This window comes from Gopherus flavomarginatus, chromosome 4 (assembly GCF_025201925.1).
Source record: "Gopherus flavomarginatus isolate rGopFla2 chromosome 4, rGopFla2.mat.asm, whole genome shotgun sequence".
Lineage (NCBI taxonomy): Eukaryota > Metazoa > Chordata > Testudines > Testudinidae > Gopherus > Gopherus flavomarginatus.
The window spans coordinates 117,702,007-117,723,757 of record NC_066620.1 but is presented as its reverse complement, the minus strand read 5'-3'; the positions used below and the strand labels follow the sequence as shown (position 1 = coordinate 117,723,757).

Genomic DNA, 21,751 nt, shown 5'->3' with positions numbered 1-21,751 from the left:
TGGACTGTTGATTTTGCTTTTTTTTTTCAGTAAGTCTTGGAACACCAGAGAAGATTGGAAGAAAGCTAGTGTTGTGCCAATATTTAACAAGAGGAAATGGGATGACCCAGGTAATTATAGGTCTCTCAGTCTGACCTTGAACCTAGGCAAGATAACTGAGCAGCTGATACACAACTTACTTAATAAAGAATTAAATGACAGTAGTATAATGAATGCCAGTCAACATGGTTTTATGGAAAATAGATCCTGTCAAACTAACTTGGTACCCTTTTTTTTGATGAATTACAAGTTTGGTTGATAAAGGTAACAGTGTTGATATAATAAGCGTAGACATCTGTGGGGTATTTGATTTGGTACCACATGACATTTTCATTAAAAACTAGAATTGTATAAAATTAACAAGGCACACATTAAATAGATTTAAAAAGTGACTAACGGATATGTCTCACAATGTAACTGTATACAGGGAATCATCATCGAACAGATGTGTTTCTAGTGGAGTCCGCCTCAGTTCTTGGCCTGAGGCCATTTAATATTTTATTAATGACCTGGAAGAAAACAAAAAAATTGTCACTGATGAAGTTTGCAGCTGACACAAAAATTGCGGAAGTGGTAAAAAATGAAGAGGACAGGTCATTGATTCAGACCGATCTGGATCACTTGGTAAATTGGGCTCAAGCAAACAATATATGTTTTAATATAGCTAAATGTAAATGTATGCATCTAGAAACAAAGAATCTTGACCATACGTAGAGGTTGGGGGACGCTATCACTGGAAAGCAGTGACTCTGCAAAAGCTTATGGGGTTGTGGTAGATAATCAGCAGAACATGAGCTCCCAGTGTGATGCTGTGGCCAAAAGGGCTAATGTGATCCTTAGATGCATAGACAGGGGAATCTCAAACAGGAGTAGAGAAATTATTTTACCTCTGTATTTGGCACTTGTGCAACAGCTGTTGGCACCCACAATTCAAGAAGGATGTTGATAAATTAAGAGGATTCAGAGAAGAGCCACAAAAGCAATTAAAGCAGTGGTGGGCAAACTACGGCCCGGGGGCCATAACCGCCCCTCTAGATGTTTTAATTCAGTCCTCAAGCTCCCACCTGGCAGCAAGGTCCAGGGCTTGCCCTGCTCTGGCACTCCAGCCGGGGTCTTGCCCCACTCCACACAACTCCCGGAAGCAGAGGTATGTCCCCTCTCCGGCTCCTATGCATAAGGGCAGCCAGAGGGCTCCACGTGCTGCCCCTACCCCAAGTGCTGCCTGCCCCCCGCAGCGCCCGTTGGCTGGGAACTGCAGCCAATGGGAGCTGCAGGGGCGGCAATTGTGGACAGGGCAGCATGCAGAGCTGTCTGGCCACACCTCCATGTAGAAGATGGACCGGGGACATGCTGCTGTTTCTGGGAGCTGCTTGAGGTAAGCACTGCCTGGAGCCTGCCCCGAGCCCCTCCCATGCCCCAACACCCTGCCCCACTCTGATCCCCCTCCCACCCTCTGAACCCCTCAGTGCCAGCACACTCCGGCACCCCCAACCCCTCATCCCCAGCCTCACTCGAGCCCGCACCCCCAGCTGAAGCCCTCCGGACCTCCAATCCCCAATTTTGTGAGCATTCATAGCCTGCCATACAATTTCCATACCCAGATGTGGCCCTCGGGCCAAGAAGTTTGCCCACCCCTGAATTAAAGCCTTATAGACATAGTCTCAAGGAGCTCAATCTATTTAGCTTAACAAAGGGAAGATTAAGGGGCAACAATTACAGTCTGTAAATGTGTAAATAGTTAAAAAATATTTAATAATGAGCTCTTCAATCTAGCAGAGAAAGATATAACTTGATACAAGGGCCGGAAGTTGAAGCTAGACAAATTAAGATTGGCAATAAGGTATAAATTTTTGACAGAGTAATTAACCAGTGCCACAATTTACCAGGGGTCGTGGTAGATTCTCCATCACTGGCCATTTTCAAACAAGAGTGAATGGTTTTCTAAGAAATACATTGTAGTAATTATTCTGAGGAAGTTCTCTGGCCTGTGTTGTACAGGAGCTCAGCCTAATAACCCCAATGCCCCTGGAATCTATGCATCTCTTCTAAATTTCAGTCTGGACTGGGGGGAAATTCCCTCTGATTGATTGGTTTCCTTCCCTAATCAGGTCTATAGCTGGAGGCAGCTCTCCTCACTTCTCCTCCTAACACCTCCCCCCACCCCTTCCAGGAGCTGAGAAGATTTTTTTGGGGTAGAGGAGGCAGAGGGAGAAGCCGCCACCACCTTCAGAGGAGGGAAGGGAGAAGAAAGAGTGCAGGGCAGCTCTCATGTTAATGAAGGGTTAGCATCTCTCCCCATCCCCACAACCAGACCTGGGAAGTAGGAGAGGGTGTGAAGAGTATTTGGAGCTGCAGCCTGCCCCAAGCCTGGGAAGGGGGAGAAGTGAATGCTTCAGCAGCTGCCCATCCCCACAGCCTCAGATGCTGGTAATGAAAATACCTCAAGAGCTGCACAGGGAGCAAAGGTGGGGCTAGGAAGGCCAGAACTGAGTTGGGAGAGGGGCTGTGAAGTTCATAATTAAAAGCTGGGATGGGGGGACAGCCAGATATGGGGTTAGAAGGACACAGAATTAATGAGAATTCTGGGGTTTGGTGAGCAGCTGGAAGCACCACACAATCAAATAGCCAGCAAGAGCTCCTGCAGTGTGGGCTAGAATCCCCTTAATCAATAAATTTGGGAGAGCTGGCAACACTAATTGTCTCTCTCTCACAGCCACACAGCAGATGAGCAGGAGTTCAAAAATGAAGCCAGGGCACACACAAAGATCACACTGCAGGCTTTAACAAAATCTCATTATTTTGGGGGGAGACGGTGTCTGACTCATGAGTTTTGAACTTTTGGCATTGGCAGTAGCGTATTAAATTCTACTGGATTTTTTACAGCAATTGCTGAAGAGCCCTATTGAATTGCTTTCTATGGCAATTCCCCTTTTGGACTTAGGGCAAGTCACTGAAACAGTTGCCCAGCTGTAAAATGGGGATGATACCAATTTAGCTGCTTTAGAGGGGTTTTATGAGTACAAATTTGTACAGTGCTTTGCATCATTTAAGCACTATGCTGTATAAATATTACTGGAGATTAAAAGCATACAAACTTCATTCTTTTGAATGATTGCTTCATTCCAAAAATTGAGACGTAATAGAAGGCTGGTGCTTACATATGTTTAGGTTTGGCACAAAGGACATATATTCATTTAGCACATCTTTTATTTTATCCGGTTAGTTTTCCACTGCATTTTAACTTTTGATAGGCTGGAGGTGTATTATGCAAGCAGCTTTGTTCCTTTATCAGATAGTCATCTTAAAACCATTTATATGCTGCCAAAATTTTAACACACAGCTTCCTAAAATTTTCCAGCTCAGAAGCCAATCCACTTGATATTCACTGGGTAAAATACACTTCCTTATATCAGTTGCATGGGTGTTTCTATCATTTTGAGGTGGTGGCTCTCCCCTGCCTGGCACAGGTCTCCCCTGGCTGGTGTGTGCATTTGCTCCCCAGGCTGGTGTGTGTATATGTGTGTTTAGAGGGTGGAGCAGGGGAGCTGGACTATTCTGGCTGATGTTTGAGGTGAGCTGGGGGTCAGGGGGATTAGCAGGAGGTTGGAGAAATAAGGCCCCTGGCTTTCTCCTGTTTGTGGTTATTTATTCATTTGGCTGGATAGGCAAACATTGGTCCATAGCGAGATGGCTACAGCCACAGGGAATAGCAGTCCTGGTTTAGCTGGGACACACCTGGGTTTTTAAAACTCACCCTGGCTAACTGGTGTTGTAGCTAACGTCTAAGGTCTGCTTGGCAGAAAGAGGTGTCTCTTCTAAAGCATCCAGCTCCTCCCCCCACAGCAGAGCAACAGCTCCTGCCCACCCTCAGGCTGCTTCTCTTCTCTCAGCAGCAGCTGACCCCAGCCTTTCCCCTGCTGAAACCTGCAATTTTAATATGCTGAGCTGGCTGAGGTTTCTGGGGAGTATTAAAGCGATATCTCATCCTTTGAGACACACTTTTAACATAAAGGTTGCGGTGTATCTGTTGGAAGGGGGTAAGAAGCTCGATAAAACAATTCAAAATTGTTTGAACAACAGGCTGCTGGAATACAAAGAGGATCCTCGAAGTATGAGGCCCTGATGAATTCCACCAGGCTTTAGTCTATAACCTCCTCCTGACACCAATTCAACTAGCTCTGCACTAATGGTGTGAATGTTAAGGAAAGTATATCCAGATCTCTTACCGTTGTTTAAGAACTGCTGGAGTGGGGTTAGATTAGGAAGCACCAGAATGAGTTTTGCTTGAAGAGGCTAAATGAGATTTCTCCATCATCAATGGATTAAGAGCTCAATCTGCAAAATTCAGATCCATATTTCAAAACTCCACACAGTGTGGAAGTGTTTGGATTTGGAGTTCCAGTTTGGACCCATCTCTAACATAAAACAAACATCCTCTCTCTCTTTCCCACCTGTTGAGTTTACAGCAAATAAATGCTATAATTGCCAAGTATGAACTTCATATCTTCCAGTGTGGTAACTATTCTAAAAGTAGGTCAGTTCTCTCACTGCCCCACTGTGGTGCTTTCATGAAGCGATTATTCTGGAAGACGATTGCATGATTTTCAGCCTCATTTATGTCACCTATTTTATGCCAGGGTTAGATGAAGTAACCTATCACCTGGATGATGCACTGCAGTACATCGCCAGATTCAGACAAGTGAAGGGCAACTGCCAAATTACTTTGGCTGACCAATCACTCCAATACTGTCTTTTCATTACAAAGGGATTTTATCAGCTCACTCCCATGCTCTTCCGTCTTCACTTAGGCACTGGCTGCATTTTACAGTTAAGTCTTGAATAGTATTTAGAGGAAATGCTGGAGGTGACTGCTTCATTTTATATATATATATATATATATATGTGTGTATATATACACACACACACTGTAAGTATATATTGTAGTTTGGTGGGTCAAAACCCACACCAAGACTGCAATGTAGACTAAGATGGAGCACCCCGATAAATAAATTTCCTGTTTAAACTGAGGTCCCTGGCTGTTGTCCAATTGGGCATTCAAACCTCCAAGGCTGCGTGGCCTATTACAGGGCACATAAAAGTAACACATAAGGAAATATGGACTACAGTAAAACACTAAGTGTGTTCATAAGAAGAAAAAATACCAAGTAAACCAGTTTTCATCTGAAACATCTCTTTTATATATAAAGCTATAGACTACCCGTACGGATTATGAAGTGAGGCAGTCAAAACAAAAAGTTCGTTCAACAACTAGTCAGAATTGCTTCTGTGTACATTTCGTAGGCATAATAATTAAAATACGAGAATTAAGAACAAAACATTGAATTATAAAAATTCTTTTTAAATAAAAAAAAATGTAATGGCACTAAACCAGCAACAAACTTATTTAAATTATCTAGCCACCAGGGTGAAATTTTACAGCTGTTCTTCTCATCAGCACTTTGTTCCTGATTAAAATAACATCTAGAGTTCCAGTAACATGTAATCTGTTTTTTAAAGAATGACAGATAAAGTATTATGAACACACACAGTTTGTTGTATTACACATCTAAATTGCCTTAGATTCATTACATTCTAGACTCATAAATATTTGCTCAAGCATTTTTTTTTTTGTTTCTTACTCCTTCCTTTGTATTTGCAGTATAGTCTCTGTTCTAGCCACAAGACTACTTGTGTTATAGAATCCCTGGGAACAATTCTTCCTGCCCCACTGCAATATTCTCTGCTGTTTTGATTAAAAACAAAACCAGAAAAATACCAAAAACACACAAACACAAATTGTTCATATGTTGTGTGTCTTATCTAAATGGAATAACTAACCAGCAGATGTGCACAAAACTCTTTCTATAAATAACACATTCTATAACCTTTACAGTTATATTCTATTGCAGATCTATGCTGCTGATGCAACAGATAGTTCTAACAGTGTAATTTTAAGTTCACTTGTGAATAATACAGTGTGAGAGCCTGATCCAAAGCTCGTTGAAAAGATTCCCTTTGACGTCATTGGGTTTGGATCAGGTCCAAAAGGCCTGATTCTTCCCTTGGACATGTATGCAAGACTCCCTTTGAATTCAATGAGATCAATGTAAGTGTGTCCAAGGGGAAAATTTGGTTCAGAGGCTATGTTTTCGCTGCAGAGTTAGATCAACCGTGTGGCACCAGCACTGATCTAGCTCAGGTGAGTAGCCGCACTCAAGTTACTGGGTCTCCATTGGTGCTGCACTCATGTGTGTGTGGCCTAAGGGGCATATCCCATGTTTCTTCACTTCTGGGACTTGTTTGTCCTTCTGGGGACATGGGGGGGAATTGTGGGAAAGCACTGATGGACTATGAGCTCTCAAGTGGTTTAGCCTTTGTCCTCGTTGCAAGGTGGACAGGTTACCAGCCCAAGTGAAAGCAGAACTTGGGCTTTAGCCTATACCCCAGGATGGGCCAGCTAGCCCAGGTATAAAGCACCACAGTAGTTGGGTAAGAGGGTTTTGTGTGTGGTCAGCAGCCAGTTTAGCGGCAACACCAAGCAAGAGCCTGGGTTAACTCTGCAATGAAGACATGCTGTGGGGGATGGGGGGTTGATAGTTTGCTAAATGTGAATTTCAGACCACAGTTACTCATCGCAGTTGTTTTATTTATCCCGAATGTTTGTGTTCTGCAATTCATAAGTAATTGGCAGTTTTTGGCAGTTCGCAAAATGTTTTGAAATCTGTCAGATGGTCTAAGAAAATCCAAACTAGCGTACACAATGTCCCTGTATGGCACCGTAAAACAACTCAGTGCCTCTACATTGGATACTAACATTCCAATATTAGAAAGGACACTACTAAGGGTTGTAGGCTTTCAAATGGACCTTGACATGTGGTCCCATTTAAAAAAAATTTACCATCAAGAATAAAATCAAATCACCAGACCAATAATATAAAAGGGTGTGCAACTTAGTTTGTCTAGCAGGAATGCTGGGCAGAAATAGAAGTTTTCACAAACAAAGTCATTATCAGCCAATTTTCATCAAAATATACCCCAGAAGAAAAAAATTGGGGCACACTGATTAAGACAGAGACAGGATATATTACATTACAGTTTGTCTCCTTTGAATCTCACAGTGACCGAGGAAACTTTGTCTCTGGAATCATACTTTTTATTTAATATTTATATTACTGTAGCACTCAGAAGCCCCAGTCAAGATTGGGTTCCCCACCGTGCTAGGCGCTATAACAAACACATAGACAATATAGATCTCCTTAGCGCAAAAAGGTTATAGATACGAACATAAGACCTGCCAGATGGGACCATTATCAAGGTACAGTGGTTGTCACTGAAAAGTCAACATTTAACTTCAGTTACCATGCAATTACTCCTGAGTCTAAATATGCGTGGCGGGGAAAGCTAGAATCTCAGATATTGCTGTGTGGTGACTGTGGTAAATGTTGCCAAGTTAGTGGAAACTACTTGTAAGTGTTTGAATAAGCTTGACAATATTCCTTTAATAGTACAATGCATTTGAATGATAAAACAACATCCTGTCCTTTTAGAATACACAGTATTACGAAGTTCAGTTCACAGATTTTTCTTTTGTAATTTATTATGTGTTTAACTATGCCTGCACTTTATAACCCACTCAGCATTTGGGTTGAGTTGGTACAGGTCCTTCATGTAGGTATCATCATCAAGGCAGCGTTCTCCTGATAAAAAGAGAAGTGTGATTAGATTTAGTAACCTAAAAAAAGGAATTTACTTTCATCATTCACAGAACCATTCCAATCCATTTAAGTTTTTATACTGTGCCCATCACCATGGTATCTAACAAAGCAGAGGAAAAGTGATATCAAGAATTACTCTTATTTTTCTCTCCTGACTCGAAGGGGCTGTACTTTAATTATCTTGTCCATAATTAGGTTAGATCCTTCGGATGATGTAAATTGAGGTATTTCACTGACTTCAGTGGATCTATGCTGATTTACACCAGCTGAGGATTTGATGCTACTGGGGATAAATCAAAAGGCTTAGTTTTACATTTAGATCTGAAGGCTGTTATATTTATGGTTATTTTCAATTCCTTTGGAGGGAAGTTCAAGAGGTGGGGCCTCTGACCAAGAAAGCTGTGCCCCTTACTACTCCCAGCTCTTACCAGTCTTAGTCTTGTTGTTAACAGTTCCTTTGTATCCAGTGTGCACAGCTGTGTTGTGATAGGTCAAATCATGGAGAGAAAAGCAGTTTAACTTCTGCTGATATTTTATCCTAGTCTAGCGTCTAGTAGCTGTTACAAAAATAATAATTTAAGCATAAATGAACATAAGAGTACTGCAGTGATTAGAAAGGCAGCAAGTTAATATTAGTAAAGGTAGAACCATGAATATGTCGCCTTGTTTGGGTTGTAGTCTTCTATGTTTCCAAGTTCTTCAAGGAATTAATCGGCTATATATACACGTATTACATCCGCAAACTATGCTGAAATAATATTATTAAGGTTGCAAAGTCAAGCATTCAAAAGTTAGGAAATGCCAGAATTAAGGTTTGTGAAAGTAGAATGAATTATATTATAAAAATAAGAATGGATTAAAGAAATGTTGTATGTACCTTTAAGCAGAAATAAGAAATGTTGAAATAGAGGTGCCAGGAAAAGAAACATTAGGCATAAACAAGGGTGCTAATGGCGAAACATTAACAGAAGATCAGTAATAGTTTAGTAAGGAAATAAGATATGCATGCCTAGCCCAGGTAAACTTATCAGATTCTGCTTCCTTTGTTATCTTGTTAAGTGCTCGCCCTTTTATCTGTATAAATAAGATAGTTTGTGTCTTGCATGGTGCTCACATTATCTAGGTGTTATTAGCAGAGCGCTGTGTTAATAAAACAGAATGGTCTGACAAACTGTGAGTCCTGAGTCTAACTTTGACAATTTGGAGGTCCCACCGAGATGGCAACCGTCTTCACTGGGGCCGTGTGATTCCTGACCGTTTTTGTAGGATGACCGTGGCAGCCGGCACCTGGGCATTTGGCCCGAGCGGTCCTCCACTAGAATGGGAAGGCGCACAATCACAGTGAAGTCTACGCCATCGAACCTGTTGGTTCCCACTCTGTTCTGGTAGGGATCCTGGGATCTGACATCAGGAATCTGGTCAGGTAATTATTTCTGTGTTTTGTCCAGACTGAGGACTGTCCTGACTCTGTGTCTATCAGTCTTTCTGTGGAGTGTTTGAGTCTGGGTGCATTTCCGTCCAGGGATCGGCCGACCAAGGGGTTCCTGTCCCGGCAGTCTAAAACCCTTGGTGTGAAAGCAAGGGCGATTGAGGCAGTAGCCTGTGGGCTCCTTTTGTGTGTTTCATCTGATGAACCCAAATTTCCTTCTTGTGTGATTGGTGTGTGAAGTCCTCCTGTATGGGTAACCAGACGTCTAAGTCAGGACAGTTCCCTAAACGAACGCTGGCTCATTTTATGTATTTAGGATGGGTCCGGACTCCTGTAAAAAGGGTCCAGACTCCCGTAAATTTCTGGAAAAATGGTCTAGGCTAACTCAGGGGGATCCCAAAACTCAGTGGCCACTGTTAAAATCTTGGAACAAAGACCAAGTGGACGTCTTAAAGGACAAACTCGGCCAACCTAAAACTAAATTGGCTAAAGGAGAGGTTAATTGTTTCATGCAGTGGTGGGAAGAGGCAAATCGTAGGTGGACAAAATCAAAACTCGCCTCTCTCAATTATTCAAATAATAAGTTAAAAGCTTTATTAAAAGTCTCCTCTCCTACCACCAGACCAAGCGTTCCCCTTTACCCCGTTCTCAAAAAAACCCCACCCCGGATCGATCCAACCCCCTTCATACTCTCATCTCATTGTAAAAAGGACAACAAGCCCCTTGCTCTGTTCCCCTTTGTTGTCTGCCTCAGAAACTGATTCTTTAGTGTTCCACTACAAATTCAGCAACGGGGGAGGGGGCTCCTCAACTAGCCCCCACCCTTCCTGGTCCCTTTCCTTGAACATTTCTTTCAAAATTGTGAAATGACCACAATATCACTCACAAACGGTTCATTGGAAAAAAGCAGGATCGGGCCCAGACAAGCAGGCAAGCAACAGATAAAGAAACTGAAAAACAGGTTGAAAGCCCTAAGGGAATAGTGTCAGGAGTAAGAAAAGCAGTAAGTGCAGGCATGAACCCCTGGAACAATACTTAAAATGGTGAAATCTGAGGTGATAAAGGTGTCATTTTGGGACATAAACAAGTGATTTAAGGAAAGAGAGTGAAAAGTTAACTCTACAGAGGCTGGAGAGAATTAAGCAGTTAAACTTTGTGAAAATGTTAAAAAGGACCATGTTAAAGAGAGAGAATTCTTGGTTTCTTTGCAGCCATTCTGAAGGGAAAATGGGCCCTTTTCCAGAAGAATGCCTATAAATAATCCAAATATATATACAGCTATGTAAAAACAAAGCATGTAAAGGAATGTTAAGGAAAAGAAAATGTGTATGTATCTATTTGTCTGTGAAAATATGTAAAGTTCTAAGAATCTAAACCAACACATCTGGTTTGTAAAACTCCTGTTTTCTAGGTGTGAGATAAATTGGTTTTGTTTTTGTTTTTAATGCCACTAAAAATTCATTTGACTCTTTAATTCAAAGTTGCAAAACTGACAGACCTTTTTGCAAGACACAGGTAATTAGTGCTGTTTGGCTTTGGGATTTAGCATTTAACCCTTAAGGGGTAACTTGATTCTTTACAAAAATTAAAATGTTTTTTAAATAAAGACCAAGTCATGGCTGCAATAAAGGGCAGTCAAAATCAGGACAATAGGGAGAGATTCTGAAGTCTTTTTGTTTGGTTGGTTGGTTTTTTTGTAACAATAGCAGATAAGAGCTGTACTGAAAGAACAAGAAATTAAGAGTGACCCTCTGAAGCAACAGCAGAGGTAAGGTACACAAAACAAAAAGAAGCAATGTTAAAAACACTGAGCCTTAAAATGGCTCTGTGTAATCAGACTGTCACTTTGATAAGAGTACATGAAAACTCTGTAAGAACAAAAGAAACAGTTACAACTTATGTAAAAATTGATATGGCTAATGTTTTTAAAAAGTTATAGTATAGAAAGAATGTGCATTTTCCCTAGGACATGTGCAGTGTATATTGTAGAAAGGGGTAAAAGAAATGCAAATGAAATGTGCTGCTGAATTAAAATCTTATTAGGGCTCCAAAGAGAGCTGCAATAGGCTGTGTTTTCTTTTTCAGATCCCTGTGTGTTAAGATTAGAGGCCTTGGCTACACTCACACTTTACAGCGCTGCAACTGGGGTGTGAAAAAACACCCCCCTGAGCGCTGCAAGATACAGCGCTGTAAAGCGTCAGTGTAATCAGGGCAGCAGTGCTGGGAGCGCGGCTCCCAGCGCTGCACGCTACACCCGTAAGGGATGTGGTTTACCTGCAGTGCTGGGAGAGCTCTCTCCCAGTGCTGCCGCTCCGACTACACTCACACTTCAAAGCGCTGCCGCGGCAGCGCTCCCGCAGCGCTGCCGGGGCAGCACTTTGAAATTCCAAATGTAGCCATAACCAGAGTCTCTGAGCTCTGCTGATGGCTTTGAATCGAAAAGTCAAGCCTGTGTTGATGCAAATTACCTAACGGATAAAGAAAGGTGAGAACTGCCAGCACAAAAGAAGCTGCAAATAAAGAACATACCTGGTCAGCAAACAAATTGCCTACATAAAAAGCATGGTATAACAAGATACCTTTAACAGATTTGATGCTAATGTTATTGTTAATATTAAACATTGAAATAAATTTAATGTTAGTAAGTACCCCTGTAACAACTTATAGGGTGTATGATTTTTGGAAAAATCCTTTAAAGTAATATGGTAATGATGCTTCTCAGCTATTACCTGTGAATAAACTTAAAGCTTAACACAGCAGGAAAAACATTACAAACTTGGTCTGCTATATAAGAAGAAAAACTTCAGGTACACCACCTCATGAATTTAATAACTAAACAGAGGAATAATTTCCCCATAGCCCTTAAAAAGTAGAACCAATTAAAACCTGGTCTGCCTATAGAACAAAAAAACACAGGAAAATATGGAGGTAATTCCTCCGTTTTGCCTGCAATCAGCAAGGGTATTTGTAAAAGAAAGGAATCTTTTAAGCGATAATCAATGCCACCCCGAAAGGGGTAGAAAAATGATATTTTTGTCTTTCAGAAAATCAGAAAAAGCTAATAGCAGCTACAGAACAACCTATTACAAAAACAAATGAAAATAAAAAAAACATACTGCAATAGCTATGGAATGTACTAAAATGCAGATATTTAGAACATAAGATGTTTCGGGTAATATCAGAAAATATTAAGGTTTTGATGCATCTGTTAAAGCAAAGGAAAAATCGTTGTTTCATACCTATCAATATAAATGAATGCAGTATGTCTCCAGTACGGTGAGACAAAATTTGTTACGTGAAGAAATTGTTGTTAAAAGCACTCTGGAAGCAAAGATATGGAAGGTTAGCCCACTCCCCAGATTGCACCTGGGATCTTTCTGGCTGTCCTGGACCTCAAGCCAGTGGACTGTGAAGAAAGGGAAACTATTGGACACCAGAGGTTGTACCAAGTGGACTCCTCAAAAGTGGGTATGCTTATCCATGCCTGTTGCTCCAAAGACCTGTACTAAAGACATCTCACTAGAATCCTGTATGTGAAATAAAATTAATAATGAGACCAAAGTACTGTATAATGGGCTATGTATATGTGTTAATTCTTGGGAAAAATTATTTAAAAAGTGTTAGTAACCCACCAGAAGACAAATGTAAATGTAATATAAGTACTGTGTTTACCAATAATCATATTTACTATTTGCCACAACAACAACAAAAGAGTCTCAGCTTACTGTAAGCACTGATTTAGCTGAGTTCTCTATCAATCTTCGCATTGAATGGCAAACAGTTACCAATCATCTGTTAAAAGGTAAAAAGGTAACATAGTTCCTAGGAAAAAAAAATGCGGAAAACTGGACCATTCATATTATACACACAAATGAGGACATGTTAAGAATTGCCACTGCAGAAAAACATAACAGCTTACCATTGGTATACCATATTTTCTGGATGGTCTCCCACAACTACTGGCATACTAATGTTACTACCCCTAATTGTTTTTGGTTTTAAATTGTATGTGTTTAATTGAAATGTTTAAAATGTGCTGGTGGATAAAACAAATATATGCAAAGCTAAAGCCACAGGCCCAAATCACCTCCCAGTATTTTCTATTACGTGGACTAAATAAGAAGTGACACTGGTGATTAATAATCAGTGTCAAAAGGGGGATATGTAGGAGCAGGATTTTATAATGTCCCATAGGAATTAAAGTATAATTTGATTTCATCCTGCTAGCCACCCTTTTTAAATAGCAGAAAGAAATGACCCCCTGGGACTATAAGATTCTGTTTTCCCATATGCATTACAAATTGGGCCCTCTCTAACTGTTTGTTTTAAGATTTAGGTAGTAAGGGTATGGCTACACTTGGAGGTGTGCAGCGCTGGGTACAGCTGTGTAGGGAAAGCGCTGCAGTGTGGCCACACTGACAGCTACCAGCGCTGCAGTGTGGCCACATTTGCAGAGCTGTTGGGAGTGGTGCATTGTGGGCAGTGTTCAAGTGGCTGCGACGTGCTTTTCAAAAGAGGGGGGCAAGGGGGAGTGTGGGGGAGACAGAGAGTGTGGATTTTTGGAGCTGTCAGCTCCCTGCCTTGCAAGTTCGAAGGACTAGAACATACACATCACCAAGCTGCAATCATTTTAAAAGTTTCGAGCCCTTCCCCCACCCCTCTCTTATTCACTAAATGCAAATTATGCACTCCGAGCTCCAACACGGATTCCCCCCTCCCCCTCTGCCCTGTGGCTTCTCTGCTCAAGCAAACAGCTGTGAACATTCCAAAGCAATTCCCCGCCTGTTCTCGAGCAAACAGGAGCTGTGCTTGTTTTTTAGGTAAGCAGCTCCGGGGAGCCCCCGGTCTTCTGGTTTGTTGTGAATAGGTATTCTGGGATACCTCCTAATACCCTGGAGGCCAATTACAGCGCTTATGGTGGCTACACCTGTGGAGCAGCGCTGCATCACCAGTGCTGTGATCGTTATACCCCAAGCAGACCAGGTGTACAGCCAGCGCTGCAGCCAGGGAGTTGCAGCGCTGGATGTGCCTTGCAGGTGTGGACAGTTACTAAGTAGCAGTGCTGTAAACCCACCACCAGCGCTGCAACTCTCCAGTGTAGCCATGGCCTCAGAGACAGGATTCTCTATTGTGTCTATGTTAAGTAAATTAGAGAAACATTGAAGACCTGGGTCTCAATGTAAATTGTCTTGGTTATTAATTGTAAAACTTAGCAAGGTTTAATTTGCAATGCTTTTTTGCTCGATATAAAATACTACTGTTTGTATTCTCAATCTGTTTGTGTGAATGAGGAATGTATGCATCAGGAAAAGATAAGGTGTGAAGGCCATTGTTATAGCCAGAGGAAGAAGTAGTAAAGAGACTTAAAGAACATCAAAGAATCATGAGGCACTGCTTACTACCCAGACGGCTGTTAAACTGTCTGGCATCTCAGAGTGGATACATGCTTCGCAGTGTAAGAATGCACCACCCCCAGCGAACCAATCATCACCTCAGGACCACGCAGAGTCAATTGTGACTCCAGAAGAAGACGTAGAGGAACAGCCTGCAATACCTTACAATCTACGTTCTCGTAAGGGTTGCCAGAAGCAGACGACAACCTAAAGCAAGGCCCAAGAAGAAGCAGTAGTGAGCCTAGCGCCTGGTGGACATAAAACTGTGACTGCAGTTTCCTCAGTTGAGGCTGTTGGAACCAGAAGGGCCCTGCCTCCAACATGCACCTCTGGTGGTGCCTGTTCCTCGACTGCTGGTGTCTTAAGGTCTGGGGAGTCCACAATGACAATTCTTTTATCCAGCAGCAAGTATGGATAGCTCAGACCCTTATTATTTCTAAATGCTGGGTCTGCAGCCACATCCCAGCCCACTCTCAAACCAGTGTTCCTGTCCTGGCTATCCCACTCAATTCCCCAGACCTCACTGGAGGACCTTGTCCATTTAACACAATATGGAACAGTAATGACACCTGGGAAGAGGCTATTGGCAGTTCCTTTATCCCACCTGGGGGGAGTAATACACCAGGCAAAAAGGCTCCTGAGGTTACAAGCAGTAGTTAAAATAATGGCAAATAAAACCGGAGAAAGTTTAAGAGCCCTGGCCAAAGAAACAGGGGTGATCCGACAGGTGGCCCTCCAAAACCGTCAGGCATTGGACATAGTGCTGGCAGCCAAAGGAGGGACCTGTGCTCTCACTGGAAAACAATGTTGTGTGTTTATACTTAACGATACCAATGAGGTAATAAATCGCTCTAGCCATTTAGAACAAATCGCATATCTTCCCCATGTAAAACCGAGTTCTTTATGGAAGTGGCTAAGTAACCTGTTCAATTTCTCTGGCATAGAAAACTGGTTGTTTCAGGGAGCCCTGACTATCCTGTTTGGAATCCTAATAATTTTTGTATGTCTTCAGTTAATCTCCTGTTGCATCCAAAATGGTGTAAGACATGCCACACAGATAGCTGCCCCAAACCAGAGTGCTAATATGATGATTTTAAATATCACTGATGAAGAAATAAAGAACGATTGATTTGTGGAACCCAGTAAAATGTTGGTCATGGTGTGAGCTTGACCAAAAGGAGGGATTGTGAAAGTAGAATGAATTATATTGTAAAAATAACAATGGATTAAAGAAATGTTGTATGTACCTTTAAGCAGAAATAAGAAATGTTTAAATACAGGTGCCAGGAAAAGAAACTTTAGGCATGAACAAGGGTGCTAATGGCGAAACATTAACAGAAGATCGGTAATAGTTAGTAAGGAAATAAGATATGCATGCCTAGCCCAGGTAAACTTATCAGATTCTACTTCCTTTGTTATCTTGTTAAGTGCTCGCCCTTTTATCTGTATAAATAAGATAGTTTGTGTCTTGCATGGCGCTCACATTATCTAGGTGTTATTAGCAGAGTGCTGTGCTAATAAAACAGAGTGGTCTGACAAACTGTGAGTCCTGAGTCTAACTTTGACAGGTTGCATGAGCAACTTTAATTCAGCCCCCGCCCCCGCACATGCATTATGATACAGTCGTTAATTTCGTGACTGTGTCCCTGACACAAAGGCTGCCCTCTTGCAAAACTTCAAATCCACGCTTCAAACATGAAGGCACAAAAGCTTCTCAAAAAAAGAGGTTAATGTAGGCCGTTTTCTCTAACCTTGTTATCAGAAATAGCCTATCCATTTAGGATGAAATTTCTCCTCCCTCTCTCTGCTTCCCCCCATTCCCCCCCGCAAAAAAAGAGATCAGCCTGAGGCAGACACACAGCATGGAACATTTCAGCCCGAACTTTTACATTTTTTGCAAAGTTATTAGCAACTGAAAACAAGGTCTTATAATGGGTAGTGTCAGGCAACCTGCTGATGCTACCAGCCCTGCACAGAATATACATGAAGGAGGAAAGACTCAGCAGCAACAGTCAATAATTAAATATATTGGTCATGTTGCTGCATTTCAAAGTGAGCTGTTGGTTCTTTCCTCTTCTGTGCAATCTCTGCATGAGTTTGCTATGTCATGAAGAAAATGACTGCCAAGAGAAGAAGAGCCAGGACATAGCAAATGAAAAGAGAGTCAGCCTGTCTGCCTGCCCAATAGCTTAAAGTCAGGACACTTCTCTTCACCAACCCCATAGTAACTGCTACAGTAATTAAAAGTAGAAAACACAGGGAGTGATAAAATGCAATTATCACAAGGGTTTATTAGCAAAGTGCAAGATTACTCAGGAGGCTTCCAGCATTCCACTATATGCCATAATAAGCTTGCAGAAAATCTCCAGCTTGCCACATCTTCACTTTAACAGGCACATAGAGTATCTACATTTCAAGTAGAGAGACTATTCAATAAACCAGTTTCTTCATTACAAAATAAGCAACCAGATATAAATTAGCAGTAAAAATTTCTCTCTCTCTCTCTCTCACACACACACACACACACACACACACACACACACACACACACACACACACACACACACACACACACACACACACACACACACACACACACACACACACACACACACACACACACACACACACAGCCCTACTCCCACAGAGCTTCCCAGTATTACAAAATATGTGTACTCAGATTATATACTATCATTACACACATACATGCAAAGCAACTCAGTGTTATTTATATACAAACATTATATACTACCACAATATACCTGACGTAGTACCATATAGGTCTCATTTCCACTAAAGTCAATTACAAGCTCTTTTTCTGTATTATTAAAATTGCTATAAAGTAAACAAATGCTCCTCTCCTAAAAACAGCCTTATGGAACTGAGAAGACAGTCTTACTTGACAGATACAGAGAATCTGTGCAGACAGACAAGGAGAACCTGTACAGTCATTTGATATAAATGAATACTATTTTTTATCAGGCATTAGGCACAGAATAAAAACCTTTGTGACTAGTTGCCCTGATAATGCTGTTTTAGAAAAACTGAACCATGTCTATAACATATTGTAAATTGTGCCTATAATAAAAGCTGATAATTGTAATGATTTTTGGTTTTGATATAAATGTTTAAACTATTTTTAAAGCAGTAACATTGTAGAGGAAAAAATAGGTTAGCATCTTGCCGAGAGTACAAAAGTATTAAGTTTTTGCTTCAAGATATAAATTTTGGTAAACTTAACAGGCCACAGTTAATAGAAAAAACAAAGTAAATCTAGTTCATGTTGTCTAGTTCATGAATGATTTTTTAATTTGCTCAGCCCATTAAAATGTGTGGCTAGGGAGTGATTCTCAGTGTAGACTTTATAAAGAAACACTTTTTTGTTCATTAAAGAAAAATTCTAGCACTGCATTCAAAATGGTGTTCTGGCAATTAATTATACTAAGCCACTCTCTTGTTTTAATAGCCTGTTATTCAGAGCTGGGAAACTTCCATCACGGGAAGGCCAGGGAATCTTTCCCATTGACAGTGACTTCCCCTGTGTTTGATGTGGAACACAGGAGTGAGGTTGTAAGGGAGGCTCAAACAGTAAGCATGAAGAGAAAGACAGTTTTATTGTTCAGTGCCCTTAAATATTTTTCCTTTTTAAAAATAACTCATTAGGAGAAGCTATGACAATGTCTCTCTCATTATGGCGAGATTATAAGATGCTATGGGCTATGGTGCCACCTACATGCTGATGACACCAGCGCTGTACTTCCTTCTCACTAAGGTCTCCGTGATGCTTATCAGAGTAAACTAGGGCCATGGATTAAAATGCAGCTGATTCAGGCTCATCCCAGGCAAAACAGAAGTGATGCCAGTTGGCAGGAGACAGCACTTCAGAGAAATGCAAAAGCCTGTGACCATGATCTCATCTCTTCTCCACACTCAAAGCTTTTGGACTCTTTTCTGTTGCTAGACACTCAGACAGCAACAATGTTCAAAATGTTCTTTTCTCCTCTACGACTGAGCAGGAATTGGTGGTAAGCTTTCGTGCCAGAAGAGAACCATGCTTTCATCACCTTCAGGCTTGACAACGCTTATAAAGTACACCTGGTAAATACCAGGAAGGCTGCCCAGTTATTACAGTTTGTATGGTATTTAGCAGCCTAACTGCTGAACAGGACAGACCAACTTTGCCGGGGTTGCCTGTGCTGCTCTGGGTCCAATTCCAGGTTCTGGCCCTCATCTAAAAGCCCTGAATGATGTGAGCACATTACTTCAGTGACCACCACTCTCACCTCACAGTGGCATGGAAGCTGCAGTCAGTACTCTTCTGCCCAGGGTACAACTTGTAGGGGCTGGGAGAGAATGTTCTTTTTAGATGGCATAAAATGACAGAATCTGCTTCTGCTGTGGCTCGGACAGAGGCCATCGTTAGGGTGAGTTACAGACTTCACTTCTTCGTGTCTGTAATGCTAATATATGTGGCATGGGGGGGATGGGGGAGGACTGAGAGTTGGGCCCTTCAAGTAGGAAGTTATGAAAAAGGAATAATGGACAGTTTCTGGTTGGAGCATGCCTTGTATATAAACTTGTGGGTAAAAATGTTCCTATAACGACGATGGGCACTTTAGAAATGCAAATAATCACAAATAAATACTAATAGGAATGCCAACTTAGCATATATCCATGATATAGATTATTACATGCTTTTGACCTACCTCTTACGATCCACTTTGGGCTTGATTCATCTGCCAAGGAGGACTGTGATATGATGTGCACCCTTGCCCATGCAACCCTGACGCACAAAAGGTCTTTCCCCAGACATTTTTGCATGTGGGAGCCTTGACAGGATTTCATAGAACCCAAGCCAGCAGAGGGTGACTGTGTTGAATCACTGAACCCTCTGGATATGAATATTCTGGCCCCTACTCCCTTTCCTTCCAGCACTGCCCACCTTTTAAGCTGTGCCAGGTGGTTCTGCATCAACATGCAGTTACTGGGGTCCGGGGAGCTACTGGTGAACCCATGGAATGAATGAATCAAGCCCATAATTAATTCTAAACTTTATGAGCCAAACTTTTGCCTCATTCATATCTACGTGCACCCACAGCGAAGTCAATAGGAGTCATGTGGATGTAACTGAGGGCAAAGTTAGGCCCAAGCAATCTCATTTCAGCAGGGGAATCTGTTGAGAAATCATCCTTACCAATATTTCCTCCAATTTCATACAAAAATACCTCTTCTTTCTTGAGAGCTTGGACAACTCCACTGTTAGGAACAAAACAAAATGATTAGCTATCCCACCAAATAGCTTGCAATCAAACCACTTAAATGTGCCTGGGAAATGTGATGGTAGTTAAGGAAACTGACAATGCATCGAAATGATCTCTCCATTTCTATTTTACCCATCTCTGCACACACAGAAAGGAAAAGACTATCACACCAGTATGATAATGCAAACAAGAGTAATCCTGCATAGTAAACTATAAAGAAGAAGACTAAATCAAACTTGACGGAATTGAGACTTTTAGAAAAGATTAATCTTTTTGACAGTTGGTGGCAGCCTGACTTTGTGCTCCTTAGCTCTGCTCTGAATTTTTTTATTTTATTTTATTTTATTTTTACTGTTGCTGCAAAAATGAGTGCTCCCATCATACATCTCTGATATAGCAGCACAAATGTGTAGGGGAAGGCATAATCATGCTCTTATTTTCCTTTTTCATTTTTCTGTAACTAAAAGGGGGGCAAACCATAATTTTTTCCAAAACTGGTGGTGAAACCAATAAAATCCTCATCTGATTGTGGTGAGATGTGCCAACTTGCAGCTGAAAGGAATTTTTTGCCAAAATCATAAGCCCCTTTAAAAAAAATAATTTGGGTAAGAATAAATTCTTAATCTTAAGAAGAATGGAATGCTACTACATCATCATTAATAACTCTATAAATGATGTAGAGACTGAGAAGTTATTTTGCATTACCTCCCTCACACTCTCACACACACACAAACACAGTAGGATCCAAAGTCCACCTAAGTTAATGATGTTAAAATCCACCTAAGTTTCCAATGAAGTCAGTGGAATTTGGATTAGGCCCAAATATAGATACTGATTTACATTTGTGTGTGTCTCTCTCTTATAGATGTAAATATATTTATATATGAATTAATGTTTTTTCCTGAAGGGGTTATCTTCTCTTTTCCCCATTTCTTTTTCTCTTAGATTTCTTTTCTTAGAGTTCCCTACTAAATTCTCCACAGGAAGATATAAAAACTTACTGTGTTCCATGGATGCCATTCCTAACCCAGCTGACAAAACAGCAATTAATTCTCTACCAACATACTGCACTTTGGCATATTCCTGAAGGCCTCAATATGTAAGGATTTAGGCTGTAAGGAGAATTAGAAGTGCTTCTTGGAACAATCCAAATCGTTAGTTCATCAAATGTTTATTTGGACAGGCTAAATTCAGCTCACATGGTCATTGAACTCACCTTAATTGTTAACCATATCTGCTCTTTTGTCAAACTATTTAATGTTTTTTGTGATATGAAATACTAAAAGCCACTTATTCTGAAATGTTAGTAAAACAAAAAGGGATTTGTACCTCTTCTGGCTGAGAAACCTGGCTACTATATCACTGGCTTTTAGTTCTTCCGTCAGCTGTATTGCCATGGAAACTTTCGAAAGATGAGGCGCTTGCACCCGTATCACTCCCTGAGGAACATCAGCCTGCAAAGCAATAATGAAATTGGAACAAAGCTGCTAGCAGCTGGCTTTGATGAGTTTCTCCAAATACTGCATGGAATAAGTAATTTAGTACAATGCTCTGTAAGTATGCTTAACTACTGTCTACATCACTGCAGAAAAATGTTAACTATGTTGTAATTTACTAAATTACATCAGACCCTCAAATCTCTTTTTAATGGCAATAGAGAACTTTATAACAAAAGAACAGTAAGGTTTAATTATTTTCCATAGATGTTATGAATGGTAACAGTAACGATTATTGCTATATTAAGAGACAATTTCAGCGTGTTATGAAGTTTGTGTGTTTGATATAGTAATACATGAACCAGATTCAGAAAGGAGATGTTGTATGCACTAGCATCAGGCAAAAATTTCCAGTTTCCTTTAATCTGAATTTCACAAAAGATCTTACAAATGTATTCACAGATCTGCCTAATTTGTT

The 21,751-nt window shown here is 41.0% G+C and overlaps 1 protein-coding gene across 6 annotated transcripts in view; it reads right to left on the bottom strand.

Moving 5' to 3' along the window:
* Positions 1–5,213: 5,213 nt before the first annotated feature.
* The window catches only part of ARHGAP18 (Rho GTPase activating protein 18), a 135,605-nt gene continuing 119,067 nt past the window's right edge, over positions 5,214–21,751 (bottom strand). For 4 of the 6 annotated variants that reach the window (XM_050949607.1, XM_050949611.1, XM_050949606.1 and 1 more), the window contains 3 exons: positions 21,167–21,291; positions 19,771–19,832; positions 5,214–7,736 (listed from right to left, as the gene is read on the bottom strand). In XM_050949607.1, the coding sequence (XP_050805564.1) occupies positions 7,645–7,736; positions 19,771–19,832; positions 21,167–21,291 (279 nt within the window). In that variant the 3' untranslated portion in view covers positions 5,214–7,644. Of the gene's footprint in view, positions 7,737–12,549; positions 12,711–16,870; positions 16,983–19,770; positions 19,833–21,166; positions 21,292–21,751 lie in introns of those variants that run through there. The other 2 variants (XR_007773889.1, XM_050949609.1) reach the window with 2 other exon arrangements.